This window comes from Spodoptera frugiperda, chromosome 25 (assembly GCF_023101765.2).
Source record: "Spodoptera frugiperda isolate SF20-4 chromosome 25, AGI-APGP_CSIRO_Sfru_2.0, whole genome shotgun sequence".
Taxonomy (NCBI): Eukaryota; Metazoa; Arthropoda; class Insecta; order Lepidoptera; family Noctuidae; genus Spodoptera; species Spodoptera frugiperda.
The window spans coordinates 9,516,856-9,534,273 of NC_064236.1; the positions used below are offsets into that span (position 1 = coordinate 9,516,856).

Genomic DNA, 17,418 nt, shown 5'->3' on the forward strand with positions numbered 1-17,418 from the left:
GGCGGAAAAAACATCCAATGGCTTCTTCCGCTTTGGTTGAGGCGAGAGGGAGTGTCAGACTCTTACTGACTACAAACACCCCATTCCGACTCCTGCCCTTTGAGCCGGAGCCCCTGGTTTATCTCTATCTACTTACACTGTCTGGTATAAGTGCTTAATTATATAAAAAGAATGTCGCGTTAGTTACGCTATTTAGGTACAACTCAAGAACGACTTAACCTCTTATTGCATAAGTATCTATATAAAACAATAGAAAACACATTGTGTCTTAAGTAGATCTGTGTTTCGCACCATATCACAGGTCAATAGATTTGGCTGAAAATTAGTGAGGAGGCAGCTTAGAACCAGGAGACGGATACAGGATAGGTACTTTTTATTCAAGGATTTCCCAAAAATCCTATGGGTTAAACAGGATTGCACGTACGAAGTCGCGGGCAGAAGCTAGTTATTTATGGTCTAACTAATATGTTACTCTACATTTATTACAGTCTAGTGACTCTAGCGTCTAGTACAGCCTGGATAATAGTGACATTGTGTTGTTCTGTGTAACGTTGCGGATACAAAAATGTCAGGCGTCTCATAAAATTCTATTATGTAGACATTTTATACTCATATACTTATGTTTAATAAACTATCTACAATCGACCTACGGATGCATGTATTACTTGGTTATACTGGCCTTGACTTAATAAATAATGGTTAAAAGAACAAACTAATAAGTATTATTCATATAGCAAAAACTCTAATTAAGTAACCTATCTACATTAACATTCGACCACAATAAAGCTTGTTATTGTTTTGCCTTGGCAAAATTTCTATGCATTTTTTTCTTACGATCATTAGTTCCGAAAATTAGCGTGTCCAAACAAACAATACTCATAATCCTAGGAAAAGACTAATTCAAAAAGCCCAATTTCCACCACAAGTACCTAATTATCGCTTTATAGATGTCGCGGGTAACAGCTAGTATAAGTATAAATATAAGTAGGTATAGATAGAATAGGTTTTTCTCTTTTAATAAAATATTTAGCTGAATATCGAATCGAGGTGCGTGCGAATATTGCCACCATTGCCCTTGAAAAGTTGAAACTGAACAGCATGACTTGTATCTAGAGATAGGCGAGACGATTTGGCGAAATACTGGATATTTATCCGGTTTTTTATAAATGCTAGATTAAAACGAATAAATACTTAGTATCTATCTGTCAAAAAATACAAGTGCCTTGTATTAGCCATAGCCTACCATAGACAGTAATTATCTCCTGGCCACACTACAATTCATAAAATTTCAATCCACAATTTCATAAGCTTCATGACGTTATTTTAACTATTCTTCACATTAAAAAAATATTATTTTGCATTATTATACAAACATTATTGAATCTAATAAAAACATTTTTTGTCAATCTATATATAACCTAACCTAACACCTTACATAGAATGAGGATCATTGAAGCATATTTATCATAGCTATTAGCACAAAATAATGTATAATATTTAAATACCACCAAATATACCCTTAATAATTATGAATTTTAAAATTTAATGAAAATATTTACACCTTGTAGGCCAAGTACTTAACTTGTCTATGGTGTTCGTAGCATTTTTATGGTAATATTTTTCAACAGTTTTGTAAGCTGGCAATAATGGTATTAGAGCGGATAACATATCGATAAGAGAGACATGTCGATAAACATTTTTTCTTTTATTTTTATACAATCACACAATACGCATTTTCTATTTTAATTATGATTGAATGATTATATATTAATAATAAAAGAACTTCATTGAGCATTTATTTATGTTTCAAATTCACCTTAGTTGAAAATTCTATTCAAAATGACGAATTAACATCAATTAATAAGAAACTAGAATTATAATCGTCCTACAACAAAATCGTAGTAATTTTATAATATTGTATTATCCAATCTATACATCCATCTATACAGTTTCCATCAGAAATGCCAATCCTACAATACGAATATCTACATTTATACACGGTTATTGAAAAAAATGAGCAAACTCGCAGTAATAATGGTGATGATATTTAATAATAATGTTGCAATATCACGCACTACAATTTTTGTTTATCATTAAAAACGCTTGTAAAAACAGTTTGTTCGTATTTCCCGTTATTATTATTTTTTGCAACTTATTTTATTACTATAAAAAATTAATTATTATTTGTATACATTTTTTATCTATGAGCTTTGCATAGTGTAACATAAAACCTATTGACATTATCGATAAAAAATATGTTTTCTCAACTCTAACCTGACTTCACAGATAGTCAATTGTAACGACGACTAAGACCGGTGAACATCGAGGAGAGGTCGTGGAGGAATTTACCATCTAGCCACCATCGCCGTTCGCCAATTACACCATGGCTGATACCGAAAAGGCGCCGCAGCCGCAGCCCCAACAGCAGCAGCAACAAGAGCAACAACCCCCACAGCAACCGCAACAAGCTAAAGCGGCTAAACAAAAGCAGGTCATTGGTAAGTGTCGCTACGCCATCTTAGTTTTTGCGTGCCCCGGCATCAAATTCACCAAAAGCACATGTTTAATAAATTGTTGAATCTTGTATATTTTAAGGAAATTACCTATGCATTATGCCTAAATATGAAACTGGAGCGCTATAAATAAACATTTTTGGGAGGATTTTCTGTAGGTAAACGTAAATAGACATTCTAGTCGGCGGCGTTATTGATCGTGTGTTGACCCCGCTAGTACGGTATACCTACCTATCTGAGTTACGATCAACGAATCAATAATATCGCCTTCGCCACGGAATGGAGGGCGGCGTGGCGTCCTGGACCGGGCCGGAGCCATTTTGTATGGAATTAATGTTTCAACCACGCTTTTTTTGTCTGGTTGTTGTTTCTATGTAACCATTTATGCTTTGCTCTAGTATTTTCTTTTCATATCATTTAGTTGCGAATGTGCGTAATGATTAAATAAATGTACTTCATCAAATCACCATTGATTGATAAAGTAATTAGTACGAATTAGTCTACCGTGCATTTATAAGGTAGTTTTGAAGAGTATTTACTTATTCATATGTCTATATAAATATTTCTTATTGCGTCCAACGGTGCACATTACAAAGCGCACGTTTGTCTCATTACCTAAATAGTAACACTACTAAACTAACTAAATAAGGCAGTGTTGTCTGTAACCAGAAACACTGACCTTTACCTATGGGACAAAGATATGAATTAGTCTTCTAATGCATCTTAGTAATGCAAGTAGATAATACAGGTACATATACAAAAAAATATCACTTGCATTAGAGTAATCTAACAAAACAGCTTTAATTTCTTATATGTAATATAGAGAGAGTTGCTGAATTATTTTTATTTTCACTCCGAAATCTATTTTGTAATCGGAACTTTGTCTATATTAGATAGTTATACAATTTATAACTTAGTATCATTACATGTTAGTTGACAATGGTACAATAATGATCATAATGCATTATATGTTATCATAGGGTGCTTTGGGATAATTAATTTTAAATTAAAAAGCAATTCAATTTATAAACGTCATAGTTGGAAGCCATTGAAGTTTGGTTCATTCTAATATGTACTAAAATACAAGAAATAAACAACAACATTTTATTGAGTGTTATTCCTCTTGTTGTTGTAACAGAATCTGCTGAAGAAAGAAATATTTAACTTACATTGGTGCTTGATATTATGCCAATGCATCTTATCAATTAATTTACAAAGTTATACACCTATAGAGTGGACATACGCCGATGAGTCTCCCTTTACAATAAGTAATAGAGATGTAGTTGCATAGATCATAATAATAATTGTTGAAATGAAATGCTCTTTTTTTTTCAGCTGAGAAAGTTTCGGGAACCGTCAAATGGTTTAATGTCAAGAGTGGATATGGTTTCATCAACAGGTTTGTGTTACTCCAAATCTAGGCTTTGAAATTAAAAATGTTTCTTTTAGCTTGATTTCTGAAACTGGTATGTTATTTTTTGTTAGGAATGACACCAAGGAGGATGTGTTTGTGCATCAAACTGCAATCGCCCGGAACAACCCTCGCAAGGCTGTGCGCTCGGTCGGCGACGGGGAGGCGGTGGAGTTTGCCGTGGTTGCCGGGGAGAAAGGCTATGAAGCAGCCGGAGTAACTGGTCCCGGTGGTGAGCCGGTAAAGGGCTCGCCCTATGCAGCTGACAAACGCCGCGGCTTCCATCGCCAGTAAGTCAATGATTATTATTAATTTGCACATCTATTACCTACTTTAAAGAATTGCTTTTTTAAGTAAAGACAATTTTCAGATATTACCCCCGTCAAGGTGGCGGACGTGGCGGGGAAGGCGCTCCACGTAGAGGTGGAATGGGACGTCGTGGGCCCCCGACCAACCAGGGGGGTGCACAGGGGGATGAAGGTCAGGAGGGAGGCGGAGCACCACCACAGCGCAGGTTAGTGGCAGAACAAGCAATGAGTAAATTAATAGCAAAATTGTTGATGTAAACTGGACATGTAAGTACATATGTATTTAATTTGCGATTTATTACAATGAAACAATTTTACAGCTACTTCCGCCGCAACTTCCGTGGTGGACGCCGTGGTGGCGGTCCAGGGCCCATGAATCGCGGAGGATACCGTCGCGCTCGTCCACGCAACTTCCAACCGGGCCAAGGACAGGGCCAGCCCCAAGCTGGTGGTCAGCCTAACCAAGCACCACGTCAAAATGGTCAGGAGGCAGAGGCCCCAGCCACCGCTGCGTCGCCAACGCAACAGCAACAGGCCAAGCCGAAATCTACCACCAAGCCTGCTGGTACTACCATTGAGACCACTACCAATGAGAGCCAGGCCTAAACACCCGGCAGCTGCACAGTGTGGCACACCCCTTAGTAGTGCATATTAATTCTAGCTGTGCCACATATCCATCACAACTTTGTCTTGTCTGTACAACTGAAGAGTGTTTTGTTTTATTGTTGTTGCAGAAGCTATTTACAACTTAAGAAAGTCTGCACTTTTGTCATCTTCATTGATTGATATGTAATGTTAGGGGAGGATTTAAATGGAACTGCATAGTATCATAGATCAAAAATGTGATATTTTGATTATTCTAAATAATGTATTGTTTTATGAGTTTTATTGGTTGTTCCTACAAAATGAATGTGAATTGTATTTTTTAACTAATAACTTATACAAGTTTTGGATATCCAAGATTTTAATTGTGCAATTTATGGTTTAAAAAAAATTAATAATATGCAGGTTCCTACGCCCCAATTAATTTGTGTATTTTAAAAGAATGATGATTATTTTACTATAAATTTATATGAATGTATGTTTTAATTATTAATTTGTAATTAAATTTCTAGTAGGTACTGTAAACAACACTCTCAGAAATAAAAACTTCTTTTTACCAGTGTGAATATTTTTTTTTTCTTGCTTATACCTTTTATCCAATGTAATAATTTGTGTTCACAAAATGTGGTTCAAAATATTATACCATCTTGCTATAATATGAAAGTGAATCGCTAAATGTGTTGCAAAGCGCAAATCTCGAATATCTGAACCAATTTCGCTAATTCTTTTTTCATGACTGACTGATTCATAATTTTTCGTTTGATCGATTTTAAAATTAAAACAATAAAAATAACAACTGCTTATAATTCATCCGTTGATCTTATATCAAGAGATGGAGATCATAGGATCTCGTCAAAGTGTCACTACAATGGTAGGGAAACATCAATATTTTCGTGCATTGGTAGCACCCTATGTGTCTGTACCTACCAAATTATCTATAGGAAATACTTATAATAAAATAAGATTTATTAAATCGATAAACTATGAGCTGTTCTACTTTAGAATAAATATAACGTCAATGTGCTTTAATAAATTACACTTATTGATTTATCATTGCCTTGTGTTCAAGGTAGCTTTATGAAGTATCTACCTACTTATGTGTTAGTAACTTTCCAAGCAGACACTTTGCGTTCAATAAATCGATACCTTCTGACCTAAAGAACGTATTTCTTCAAGCATTAGAAGTTTAGAAGCTGACTGACCTAATTTTTTTTCTATGTTCGACTGGGGGTGGGGCAAATAGGGTTGTCAATATTTTTTTCATTTTTTTTTCGTCTAAAAGATTGTAGTACTTTAGTAAGAATAGGAAAAGAAAAAAGAGTTCGCACTGTGTTAACACTTAAAATATGGCGGCAATTTGTTTGGTTGAAAACCAATAAAATTAAGTAATTACTTCTCGATAGATAAGTGATATGTTTATTACTATTTAAATTTTTTTTATAATTTCGGTATAATTTTATGATGAATGTTACCGTTTTTACAATGTCCTTTTTTGTTTACCTACGTCCTTTTATTTTGAAGGACACTAATTGACGGAAAGTGCATTGTAGTAATAAGTTCACTGCTTTTTTTAAGGTTTTGCGTGACCTGATGACCTAGTCCATCTAGATACATATATGTTGCTGTAAAAGCACGAATTACGGTAAATTCTAAGGATTTCCAGTGAAACCTAAGATTTCCTATCTCTTATCGGTTAAATGCCGAGGAATTATGAGATTTCAAGTTTTACCACCATTAACTTGATAAATCTTAGGGTTTACATCAAAAGCACACTGTAAATGTTGAAAAAATCGTGCTGTAACGTCTCGTCGTCTCGGCAGTCGGTGGAAGTATTCTAAAGGCAGACAGACATTTTCGAGCAGATACTGTACTGGAACATGAGAAGTTTTTAGAACACTGATTCACATTGCAAGAGGCCTGGTTGATTCAATTCAAGGCAATAACAAAGTGCATCCAATTGAATAAATTGTTCCACTCACTGACGGGATGACACCAATTTGTGTTCTATTTAAAGGTTCAGATGTTCAGCACCATTGCATCGCCGGTGTAAGTAGTTTCCAGGCCACCAGGATTTAAAAAAAAAAATTTATTTTGATAGGTATTAATCCAAAAATGTTGTCCAATAGCAAATTATAATCAGATGATCTGATTAAGGTTGCAAGTCACAGCGCTGGTGGGTACCTATAATGAATAACAGTTCTTTTTTTGTTAAGGTTTTATTTTTAGTTTATGGGTTTTGAAGTCGGTGTTTTGTTAATTTGGGCGCAGATGTTGGGCGCGGAGCCCGTTGCATTTGCTGCCTCCACATACATATTCAGGTACTTGCCTACTTACCTGAAGGTGATCAATTCCGTAATAAACCTTAATGCTCTCGTAAAATGTGATAGGTACTCAGTTATTATGTAGATACAATGGAGGTATTTGGTGATGTGACTATGTGACTCCCATGTAGATTTTCTGGCTGGCTAGGGTGCGGCGAGAGGAAGTGTCAGACTCTTACTGAATAAAACACCCCCGTTCCCACTCCTGCTCTTTGAGCCGGAGTCCCGGTAGCTAGTGCCAGGTAAGGTAGTCAGATCAGGCATCAGCCTACTACGGCTACTGGGCCTCATCGGTGGTGGTTTGGTGGCTCTTTGAGGCACGCATGGACGCGAATGGCATCCCAGTGCCTCTCGCTCTGCACCATGGCCTGAACCAGAGACGGACGCGTGTCCTGGCGGTCCTCGCAGTGATGACACACGGGTGCTTCCTCCTGCCCTATCAGAAACAGGAACCTACCAAAGCTCCTATGTCCGGCAAGCACCTGCATCAGGCGGTAGATGAGGACGCGGTAATATTTATTAGGTAGGTAGCTATCTATCTGTCTTGTGTAGGTATACTATGTTAAACATGTCTATATTTTAATCGTAATTAATTATTTTTATTTATTAACATAAATTATCTTTTTTTCATTTCCTTAATAAGGTAATATCGTAAGTGTCGTACGATACAGTTTTGATTTTCAGAAATAACATTTGTAGATTCCTTTAGGGTCGGCGCCCATTTATTGGCATCGGCACAGGATCCTTCGGCATCCTACATGCAAACGCACACTGTCGGAAACTATGCTTTGGCATGCTGCAAAGTTCTTAGGGATGACGAGGCGCCCTTTTGCATGCCGCACCGTCCTCGGCGTCTCCTCGCGGTGGCGTACCGAAGGATGCCGAAGCATCCCAAGCATTATTAAGGCCGCCGATACAGCAGCTTCAAGCATACCGAAGCGGTATTTTTGTTATTACGACCATTTATATAATGGAAATTTCAACTTTATTGTCATTATGTTAATGTATACCTATTGCTATTTGCCACCTAAAATCCTCAGTCGTGCCGATGCCGATAATGAGCGTCGGGCCTTACACATACTTGATTACGTTTCGCTCAATACAACTTTAACTATATCGCAACTACCTACCTACTCGAATAATGCCAATGCTATATAGATAGTAATTTTGTTGCTAGCCAGTACCAGCTCAACTGCAGTATGTAATGAAGTCTACGAGAAATCGAGAACGTAATATTTTCCTTCAATAATGATGTTTCTAGATTTAAAATAGGTATTAAAGTTAAAGCAGTAGGTTCTATTAAACCTCAAAAACTTTACTCTTGTCTTCAGTAGGAAGTGGAGACCGGGTCTAATGTAGTAGGTACATCAAAATATGCTATTGACGGACTGTAAACTGCAGGTACGGTTGACACAGTAGCTGGGTGACTGGCTGATGTTTAACGTTTCGCGGATCAATCATCAACAGCTTTTAAGGTGTCAACTGTTGAACAAAGGTCTCTGTTGTCACCCAATGTTTGATCATTTATCATCACCCTTGAACACCCACCGTTGGCGATTTCAAGATAGTTAGATTACCTAGTAATAATTATAGTTAAGCCCTGGGTTCTTCACAGTATTTTCCTTCATTGTACTCTAAATGTGCTTAGAAAATAGGTAGGTGCACCTATCTAACTCTGAAAAAGTCATATTGGTACTTGCTAGGTTTCAAACATGCATCTTGAGAGGCCACCCAAGCAACGACGAGCAAAAAGTGGATGTAAATGGATTTTATGTTAAATGAATATTATTAGTCTCCCGTGCCTCGGAAAGCAAATTTGCCTTCCTGAGGAAAAAAAGGTGTATGTAGGTACCCATAATTTCTGTGCATAAAATTGTCTGCGTAATGGACTAATCTAACTATAGAGGCTTTGCCACTAATCCGAGTGACTGAAAATGCTAAACTAGCGTCATCTTACGGGCGAAACTATAAAAACAGTCCTCTTTCGGTTTTGTTGTTAAGCTGTGTAGGAGGTGGCAGCACTATTATAGATATCGACTTTTTTAATAGTATAATAGCAGTCTTATATAAATAAATAAAATAATATTCCAACATTTTTTTGTTATTTCAAGGTAAGTAAGGAGACGCAACAAATCGATAAAATTTTATTGAACTTTTAATGGCAATTCACAATATTTCATTTTGTATTTGTTAGAAATGTATTTTGGGTTATAGATTTCAGATCGATTTCTATTCGATACATTTATGTGAAGCGTTACGTGATTACGTCAAGTTATGTTTTGACTGTCATCTGTCAAGCTGTCAACATCAACAACATCAATAGAATCGACACTTGAGTGTCTTTTCTTATTATTTTCTGAGTAATATTTCTTTTTTAAACTTATTGCATTAAAGTATGATGTAAATATAATGGCTTATGAATGTGTATTTACTGGTAGGTACATAGCTCACTATCTCCACCAGTTCCATCTCAAGTATGAATTCTTATAATTAAACCTAGAGATCTACCATCATAACCGGTGAACATGAATCTATAGCAAATCTGTCCGTGTTTTGCCAAACCTATTACCTATTCGAAGCAAGTATAACAGCTCACACATAGGAATCGGACACAGTTCTGATTCAACATTCCGTAGTGCTTGCTTGACATCTCTTCTGTGCCTTCATTCTGTCTCCCGCATTAAATTCACCGACGGAAGTGGGAACTATAGTTTTTTTGTTTTCCTCTTATAATATCTTCTGATTTACACCTCTGTCAGAGGTGTTTATAATATTTAGTTGAATATTTACACTAAAAGATAATGTTTTATATAATTTTGTTTAAAAGTTTGTTGCAATGTAGCTATTACCTAACAATACCAAAAATGTGAGTGTTAATAAATTGTTTTTCTTGCAGATTTCGATGCTACCTACAAGTATGGTTCTGCATATCCACAATATTAGGACAACCTATGTAGTTGAAGCATAGGGAAGAAAACACAGAAGTTTATTGTTGTTCCTTTATTAAAATAACACTTTTATAACTGCATATATGAATTGAAAATACAACTATTAGCAATCAATGGTGGGTGGTCTATTTACAAATCATTATGTGTCTTGGACTTTGTTTTTGACTATGGTTGGAAACCTTCTAAATTCGCCTAGCTTTCTGGACTAGACTAGACAAAGGGTGTGCAATTTTTACTTCACTAAATCAATCTGGCGGCCACCCCCTGCGTCTGTAAAGGGCACCGGGTCCTCTACTAGACCTGCCCTGAACCCATGGTGTGACACTTGGTATGGCACATCCTTAGGAAGACATGCATCTCCCTCACTGTGCAAGTTGCATTGCAGCATGTAGTCACTGTGCTATTGTCTTCTCTGAAACCACTAACAGCCCAGTCCACTGGGTCATCCAGAGCCCCACTCAATGCATCCATACTGTAATGTGTCTGTGGACCTGTGGTTAAAGAAGAATACATATAATATTAATGAAATTACTTATTCTTATGATGATAATGTTTTCCAATTAACTTCTTCAATTGTTTACTATAAGAGGTATTACAAAAAGTGTGGGAGAGCCATGCTTCGGCATGAATGGGCCGGTTCGACCGGAGTGATACCACGGCCTCACAGAAAACCGACGTGAAACAACGCTTGCGTTGTGTTTCGTTGTGTGAGTGAGGTTACCGGAGGCCCAATTCCCCCCTTCCCAATCTTCCCCATCCCCGATTCCCAAACAACAACCCTTAAATTCCTAACTCCCAAAAAGCTGGCAATGCACTTGTAATGCCTCTGGTGTTTCAAGTGTCTATGGGCAGCGGCGATTGCTTACCATCAGGTAATACGTCTGCTCGATTATCGGCTTAATTCATAAAAAAGGTGTAATAAAAATATAGTCAGTTGAAAAACCTTTTGCTCTTATTAGTCTGTTGAAAATCAACAGTTAAAAAGATAGATATAGCCTATCACAAATCTTTTTTATCTCCTATCATTGATAGCAACATATTGTAATTTGCAATGGACCTTGTTATTCATGCTTCCATTCCATTGCCTTCTTATTTATTGTCCTGGTTAATCAGTATCCTTAAGGGTAGGGATTTCATCAAATAAATTATCATGAGTACTCCCAATTGCATTTGATATTGTCTAGGGCACAGAAGCAAGTCTTCTAAATGCAGCAGTATATTTGCGCGAGTACCTTTTATTGTTATCCTTGAGACATAATCATCATGTTTCTCACCAGTATTCACTATCAAATTATATTTTTCAGGAAAGGGGATGCTGAGGATGTCCAATAATATTTATTTATTAACAGCACCAGCTCAGCAAGTGGTATCAGTTTTAGTTTAAGCTGCCTTAGTTCCTTAGCCTGTTCTGTCTTAGTTGGTCTAATCGAAATACAATACTGTTTATTAAGATACTGAAATATTCTTTGAATTAATTAGATGTCTGTTTGATTTGATTTAATAATGCCAGAACAAACACAGAACACTACAAAAAGTTAATCTAGATTTTATTTTCTTAACATTATTAGTAATATCCCTAGGAGTATGTAGATTAAGTACTTCATCAAGGGAGAGGGGTTGCAAAAAAGGTAACACAGAGCCAATTAAATCTATGTCTAACTCCATCTGATTATGTCTAACAAACTAGATATTATACTTAACATTACCAATTTTTTTAAGCCTCAGGATTATTTCTTGTATATTTAATCCACAAGAATATATAAAACATCTGCTAAACAGAGATAAAGGAAGTTGCCGTATTGACCACAAGACATAATAATTACTAGTTCGGTCGCTAGATGGCGTCACGTGTAACTAGACGAAAATAAGATTTTTGACATTGAGCCATTTTGTGCTCACATCGGACAAAATTTCCACCCTGGTTTATAACGTAATTATATAATATGTTTGTTATATGCTTTTGCTAAGTATCTATTTATAATAAATAAAAGATGTTGTTAAATTATTACGGAGCGCAGTGATATATACCTAGGTATTGATCACTGCGCTTATAGCCTATACTTATAGGTACTTATAGCCTATAGTGCCTATATATGCCTATAGGCTATAGCCTATATTATAGGCTATAAGTACTTATATATACAGGGTGTCCCTGAAGTCGATGTCCAACAGGCACCAGATGATCGGCAAGGTTTCAAATGTTATCAGAAAAATATAAAAAAAAATCTAAGTCCTACAGTTTTTAAATTACAGTGACTTATGTGTTATCCACGAAAAAGTACACCCTGTGCCAGTCTTTTGACTCTTGTTGCTACAAATCTTTATTTTTTCGTCTGCAGTCTAACTTACATTATCCTGAATAGTGCTCCAGTAATATGGAATCATAAATTCTTAGCCAACTGCTTTAGATTGGAAAACATTGTTAGTTTTAGTGTAATTGGTTACTCTAAAACTAACAATGTTTACGTTTATGTACTCTGAATAAAATGTTCATCTTACTTTAAGTGACTGTATTGAATAAATTATGTATGGCGCTAGTAGTGGCAAATTTCACCAAAGTTGACGCATTTAATAAGGATTATAAAATGGTATAGCACTTTGCAAATTATTTCTTAAATTCGACACAAAAAAAGATTTTTCAACGAAACTCCGTTTCGATGAATTTATTTGTACTTACTAAAAATTCTTCTAGTGTACTCAAATCATACGTTATAACCTTGTATGCACTAGACAGCACTTTGCACGCTATTTGTTATCATCATGTTGAAAATCAGCGAAGATCATGTTGAAAATCAGCGACGAAAGCTGCAAGCGAAATCATGAGTAGACAGACAATGTTGCTCAAATTGCTATGAGCGATTCTATGAGACAATGCTTTACTTTGGAGCTGTAGGTACCGATATGGCTTCAAGCTGCGGTCAACTGGCTATCATGTTACAGAGGAATACGTAGATAGGTACCTACTTATAGTTTAAACTATTCGTCCTTTTAGGCGTTGAACAAAGTGCGTCTCTAAGTGCAAAGAGAAGAAATCTGTAAAATATACCTAGGTAACTAGTAGATAATGTGAATTTTTCGACCGATTATATTGACAACGTAATTCCAAGACGAATTAACGTGATTTAACAAATCACGTCAATTGTGTGTAGTGGAGATAGTTGAAGGGTTAAGATCACAGAGACCCGCTAGGTAGGTACGGGTTATTTCCAAATGGTCCATCTGGAAGTCATCAGATCATCTACACGACATACGACCTACATAAGAGCAGGGTAAGTCTACACCTACCTAAGTGCCTATATTCTACTATTTTAATATTAAACTGGGTATGTCGGTACTTACCTAATAATATAACGAAATGACTACCTAATTACCTTTAAGTAAAAATAATCAATTTTATTGGATTAGTTTGTTACTCGATAGCTATTTAATAGATGCAGATAATGTCACCCCTTGTAGAAAGAACCTCTGTTAGGGTGTCATCACAGAATAGAAGTTTAAGTATACACTTTATGAAATTCTGATTTTTTGAATTTTCTGCAACTGCAGCCTAGTTGAGTGGTTTGCTCGCGAAGATCGAGCGTCCTCGGATCAAGCAAGTTCTTGTATTATTAAATGCTTAGTAGTAGCAGTAGCAGTAGGAAAGTCTAATGATAAACTGAAAACTATAAGTGGGTACTGTCAGCGCAATCTATCTTCCTCTAATTAAAATACAGACGTTTCACAGGACATTACACATTACCTAGTGCATACTCTCTACAGCCGGTGTAGGTACCTTCCAACAAAATATATAATTTAATTTTGCAAATATTGGTATGGATGTTACCGAAGTTGGTTACTCTTTAGCACAAAAAGTAAGTAAGTAGCTATCTACTGAACGGATTGGAATTGGAGCTACAAATATCTAGGTCACATATAGATACCTACTTATAAATCATCGAGAATAACATAGCCAATTTTTATCCCGGAAACGTGTATGAATCCAGCATTTTAGTATACCTATAGGTATTTGCAGAGGTTACTAATCAGATGAGAAGTCAACGTTAAAAACTATAGTAAGGTACGCAGTCAATTAATCCAATAATTTGATAACAGAAAAAACAGACTTTTCAAAGATTCTTTTCAACACGCGTAGGCTATTGTACAATTTGTACATGTGTACTTAGGTACATACAATGGCACTTCATTTACAATTTCATTGATATGGTTTGATGGACGGGTGCCCATGAATTTACGAATCTATTTAGTCCATAGCTTTAAAGATTACACTTTATATCTATAAGTGCGTATCCACTTATATCAATATGCAATGTGTTTTAAGCAATGCCAGTTGGGCTATCAGCCAAATACGTCGACTTCAAAAGACATAAGTAGATAGATATGCATTTCATCATTTTAATCTCAAGAAAGTTATCTCTAAGGTGACTAGCACGTGTATGTGGTTACATAAATATTAATAACTAGCATCCGCCCGCGACTCCGTCCGCGCGGAGGTCGGTTTTCGCGTGGAAGTTTTATTACTCCATTTTAAATAACTCTGACAAAGACATCTTATAAATATCTATTAGACCCAAATACGGCTAGGCCCATAATAATTAAGGAGATCCCTCGATTGAGTTACTGCTGTTGAGTTGCGTTCTGTAGAATAAAACTGAAAAATAAAGTTTTTTTTCTACGTATTTTTCCAGAATAAAGAGTATTATATTTTATGCCTAGGATAATAAGGTGTATTAAAATTAATAATCCTATTGATATTGGATTATTAATAAATAATATAAATAATGAATTTATTATTAATATTAAAGAAAAAATTATTTTTATAATTTCAAATACAAAGAATAGTTTAAATAAAATAATAATTTTGGAGATTATTGAATAATTATACCAAGTTTTATCGAAATCAAACTGTTAGTTTTCACGTGATGCCTGAACATACAGACAGACAGACAAAAAATTTTTTAATCACAAATTTGGGTTTGGTATGGATCCAGTAACACCCCCTGCTATTTATTCTTTCAATATTTTCAATGTCCAGAATTGACCCTTCTACAGATTTCTTATAATATGAATGAATGAATGAATGAATAAATGAATGAGAGTGTTATAAACGTAAGAGTAGACAAATATAATCAGAAAGCTCCAGACTGCTAAGCTATCGGGAGTTATACGTGTTATTGTGAGTCAACCATAAAAGATAGACATTTGCTGTTGTGGAATATTTTTTAAACAATTTTAAGGAGAACATTTTCGTCGTACATGAATTCTGTGTTGCTTTAACCATTAAGGCTGTACACGCGACGGAAGCTTAAAAAATGGAGTAAGTTCTCCTGTTTTCCCAACATTTCCCTTCACTGCTCTGCTCCCATTGATCGTAGCGTGATGAAAAGTATACTATAACCTGCCCAGGAGTATGAAGAACAATTGTACCAAGTTTCGTTGAAATCTGTCGAGTGGTTTTTGTTTCTATAAAGAACATACAGACAGACAGACAGACAAAAAATTTTCTGATTGCATTTTTGGCGTCAGTATCGATCACTAATCACCCGCTGATAGTTATTTTGGAAATATGTTTCATGTACAGAATTGACCTCTCTACAGATTTATTATAAGTATAGAAGATATTTGAAAAAAAAAACTTCTTACTAAAAAATATTCACTCTAAAAATGCCTCTTTCTGCGTCGTTGGTCGAGTGGTCGCCAAGGGGTCTGGGGTTAGATTCCCGGGTCGGGCAGAATATTACTGGGCTTTTCGAAAATTTCGTAGTATAGCACGGAGTCTGGAATTGTGCCCAGTATATGGCACTTTGCTTCTTTTTGAAGGTTAAAAGTCGGTATAGGTAAATTATCGAGCTCTAGAGTGTAGGAAATATTCTGTGGTCTAGGTATTTATAGGTATTTACCAGCATTTGCAATTTTCCGATTACGAATTACGGAAAATTAAAACGTTAACTAATTGATGACTAAATATATTCATCATTTTTATCGAACTATTCAGTCATTAGTAGTAAGTGTGACTGTTTCATAAAATTATTTAGGTTTTTGGTTTTTACATAAACATGTACATAACTGTCGACTGTTGAAATGTAGCTGCGCTATGACTTCGTCTTCCCATTTGGTTTAGCAGGCGTTATGTTAATAAGCATATGGATTTAGGTACCTAAGTAGTTGACTTTGTTACATAAGATTTTATTAGACGCATTTGTTTCTTTAAACAAGAACAACAAGTGTGGGAGAGCCATGCTTCGGCACGAATGGGCTAGCTGCTAGCTCGACCGGAGTGATACCGCGACTTCACCGAAACCCGACGTGAAACAACGCTTGCGTTGTGTTTCGTTGTGTGAGTGAGGTTACCGGAGGCCCAATTCCCCCCTTCCCAATCGTTCCAATCCCCGATTCCCCAACAACCCTTAAATTCCTAACCCCCAAAAGGCCGGCAACGCACTTGTAACGCCTCTATTTCAAGTGTCCATGGGCTACGGCAATTGCTTACTATCAGGTGATACCTACGACTGCTCGTTTCCGCGTTTTCCATAAAAAAACAAAGTAGCGATGACGTTAAATCTTTTATTCATCACATTAAAGGTAATACCACGGTAATACATAGGTAGGTATAATGAATTCAAAGTCAAAGAAAGTTAACTTTTATAAAAACTATGAACAGTTAGTAAATATTTATAGATAGAAGGTTGTGTATTGTTAACTTGGAACACGTAATATAACTGGTAAAATGGGGTATCCTGTCCACGGTCCACTGCCTGTCACTGCGACTATCAGCCGAATATAACGAACGGTGATGTGGATGTAACATACCTAAGCCCCATGTGTAAAAAAATATCTCTAGTAGCTCAATTTTATATTATTTACAAACAGGTTTAGCTTGATTACAATAATTGATTGTATAAGAATTTGGTATAGAACGTACCTAAGTATGTATCAGTTCAACTTAAATATGATAAAATTGTGATGCATTATCAGCATAAGTAAGTATTTAAGTAATAATTTATTAAGTTAAGTTCAATCTCTTTCTTAAGTATCCTAGTGAAGTTACTACACATATTTAATAATACACATTATTTTAAATATCTAGGTACTTTATTATAATTGATGCTGGATGCAAGTAGTTGACCGTGGGGAATCGGGTGGAGGCCTATCTTTAAAGTGGACGTCAGTTTAACACCTTGCAAAAGCGGGTATTAATAAATAGCGACCTCAATTGATTCCACGTGATGTTACAATATCCGCATCCAACATTTTTGTTATCAGTACCTATATTTTTTTTATTAACTATAGGTTCACGCTTGACCACCATCTCACCTA

At 35.8% G+C, this 17,418-nt stretch overlaps 1 protein-coding gene and 1 long non-coding RNA gene across 2 annotated transcripts; both read left to right on the forward strand.

Annotated features, from left to right (window-relative positions):
• The first annotated feature begins 2,270 nt into the window (after positions 1-2,270).
• On the forward strand, positions 2,271-5,401 carry LOC118263282 (Y-box factor homolog). The gene is made up of 5 exons (XM_035575173.2): positions 2,271-2,498; positions 3,849-3,912; positions 3,999-4,214; positions 4,295-4,438; positions 4,553-5,401. The coding sequence occupies exons 1-5, from the start codon at positions 2,384-2,386 to the stop codon at positions 4,836-4,838; spliced, it is 825 nt and encodes a 274-aa protein (XP_035431066.1). The 5' UTR covers positions 2,271-2,383; the 3' UTR covers positions 4,839-5,401.
• Positions 5,402-9,445: 4,044 nt separating this feature from the next.
• LOC118282085 (uncharacterized) lies at positions 9,446-11,643 on the forward strand. Its single transcript, XR_004784274.2, has 3 exons — positions 9,446-9,590; positions 10,053-10,220; positions 11,409-11,643. It is a non-coding gene; the product is annotated as an uncharacterized LOC118282085 (long non-coding RNA).
• Positions 11,644-17,418: the final 5,775 nt, after the last annotated feature.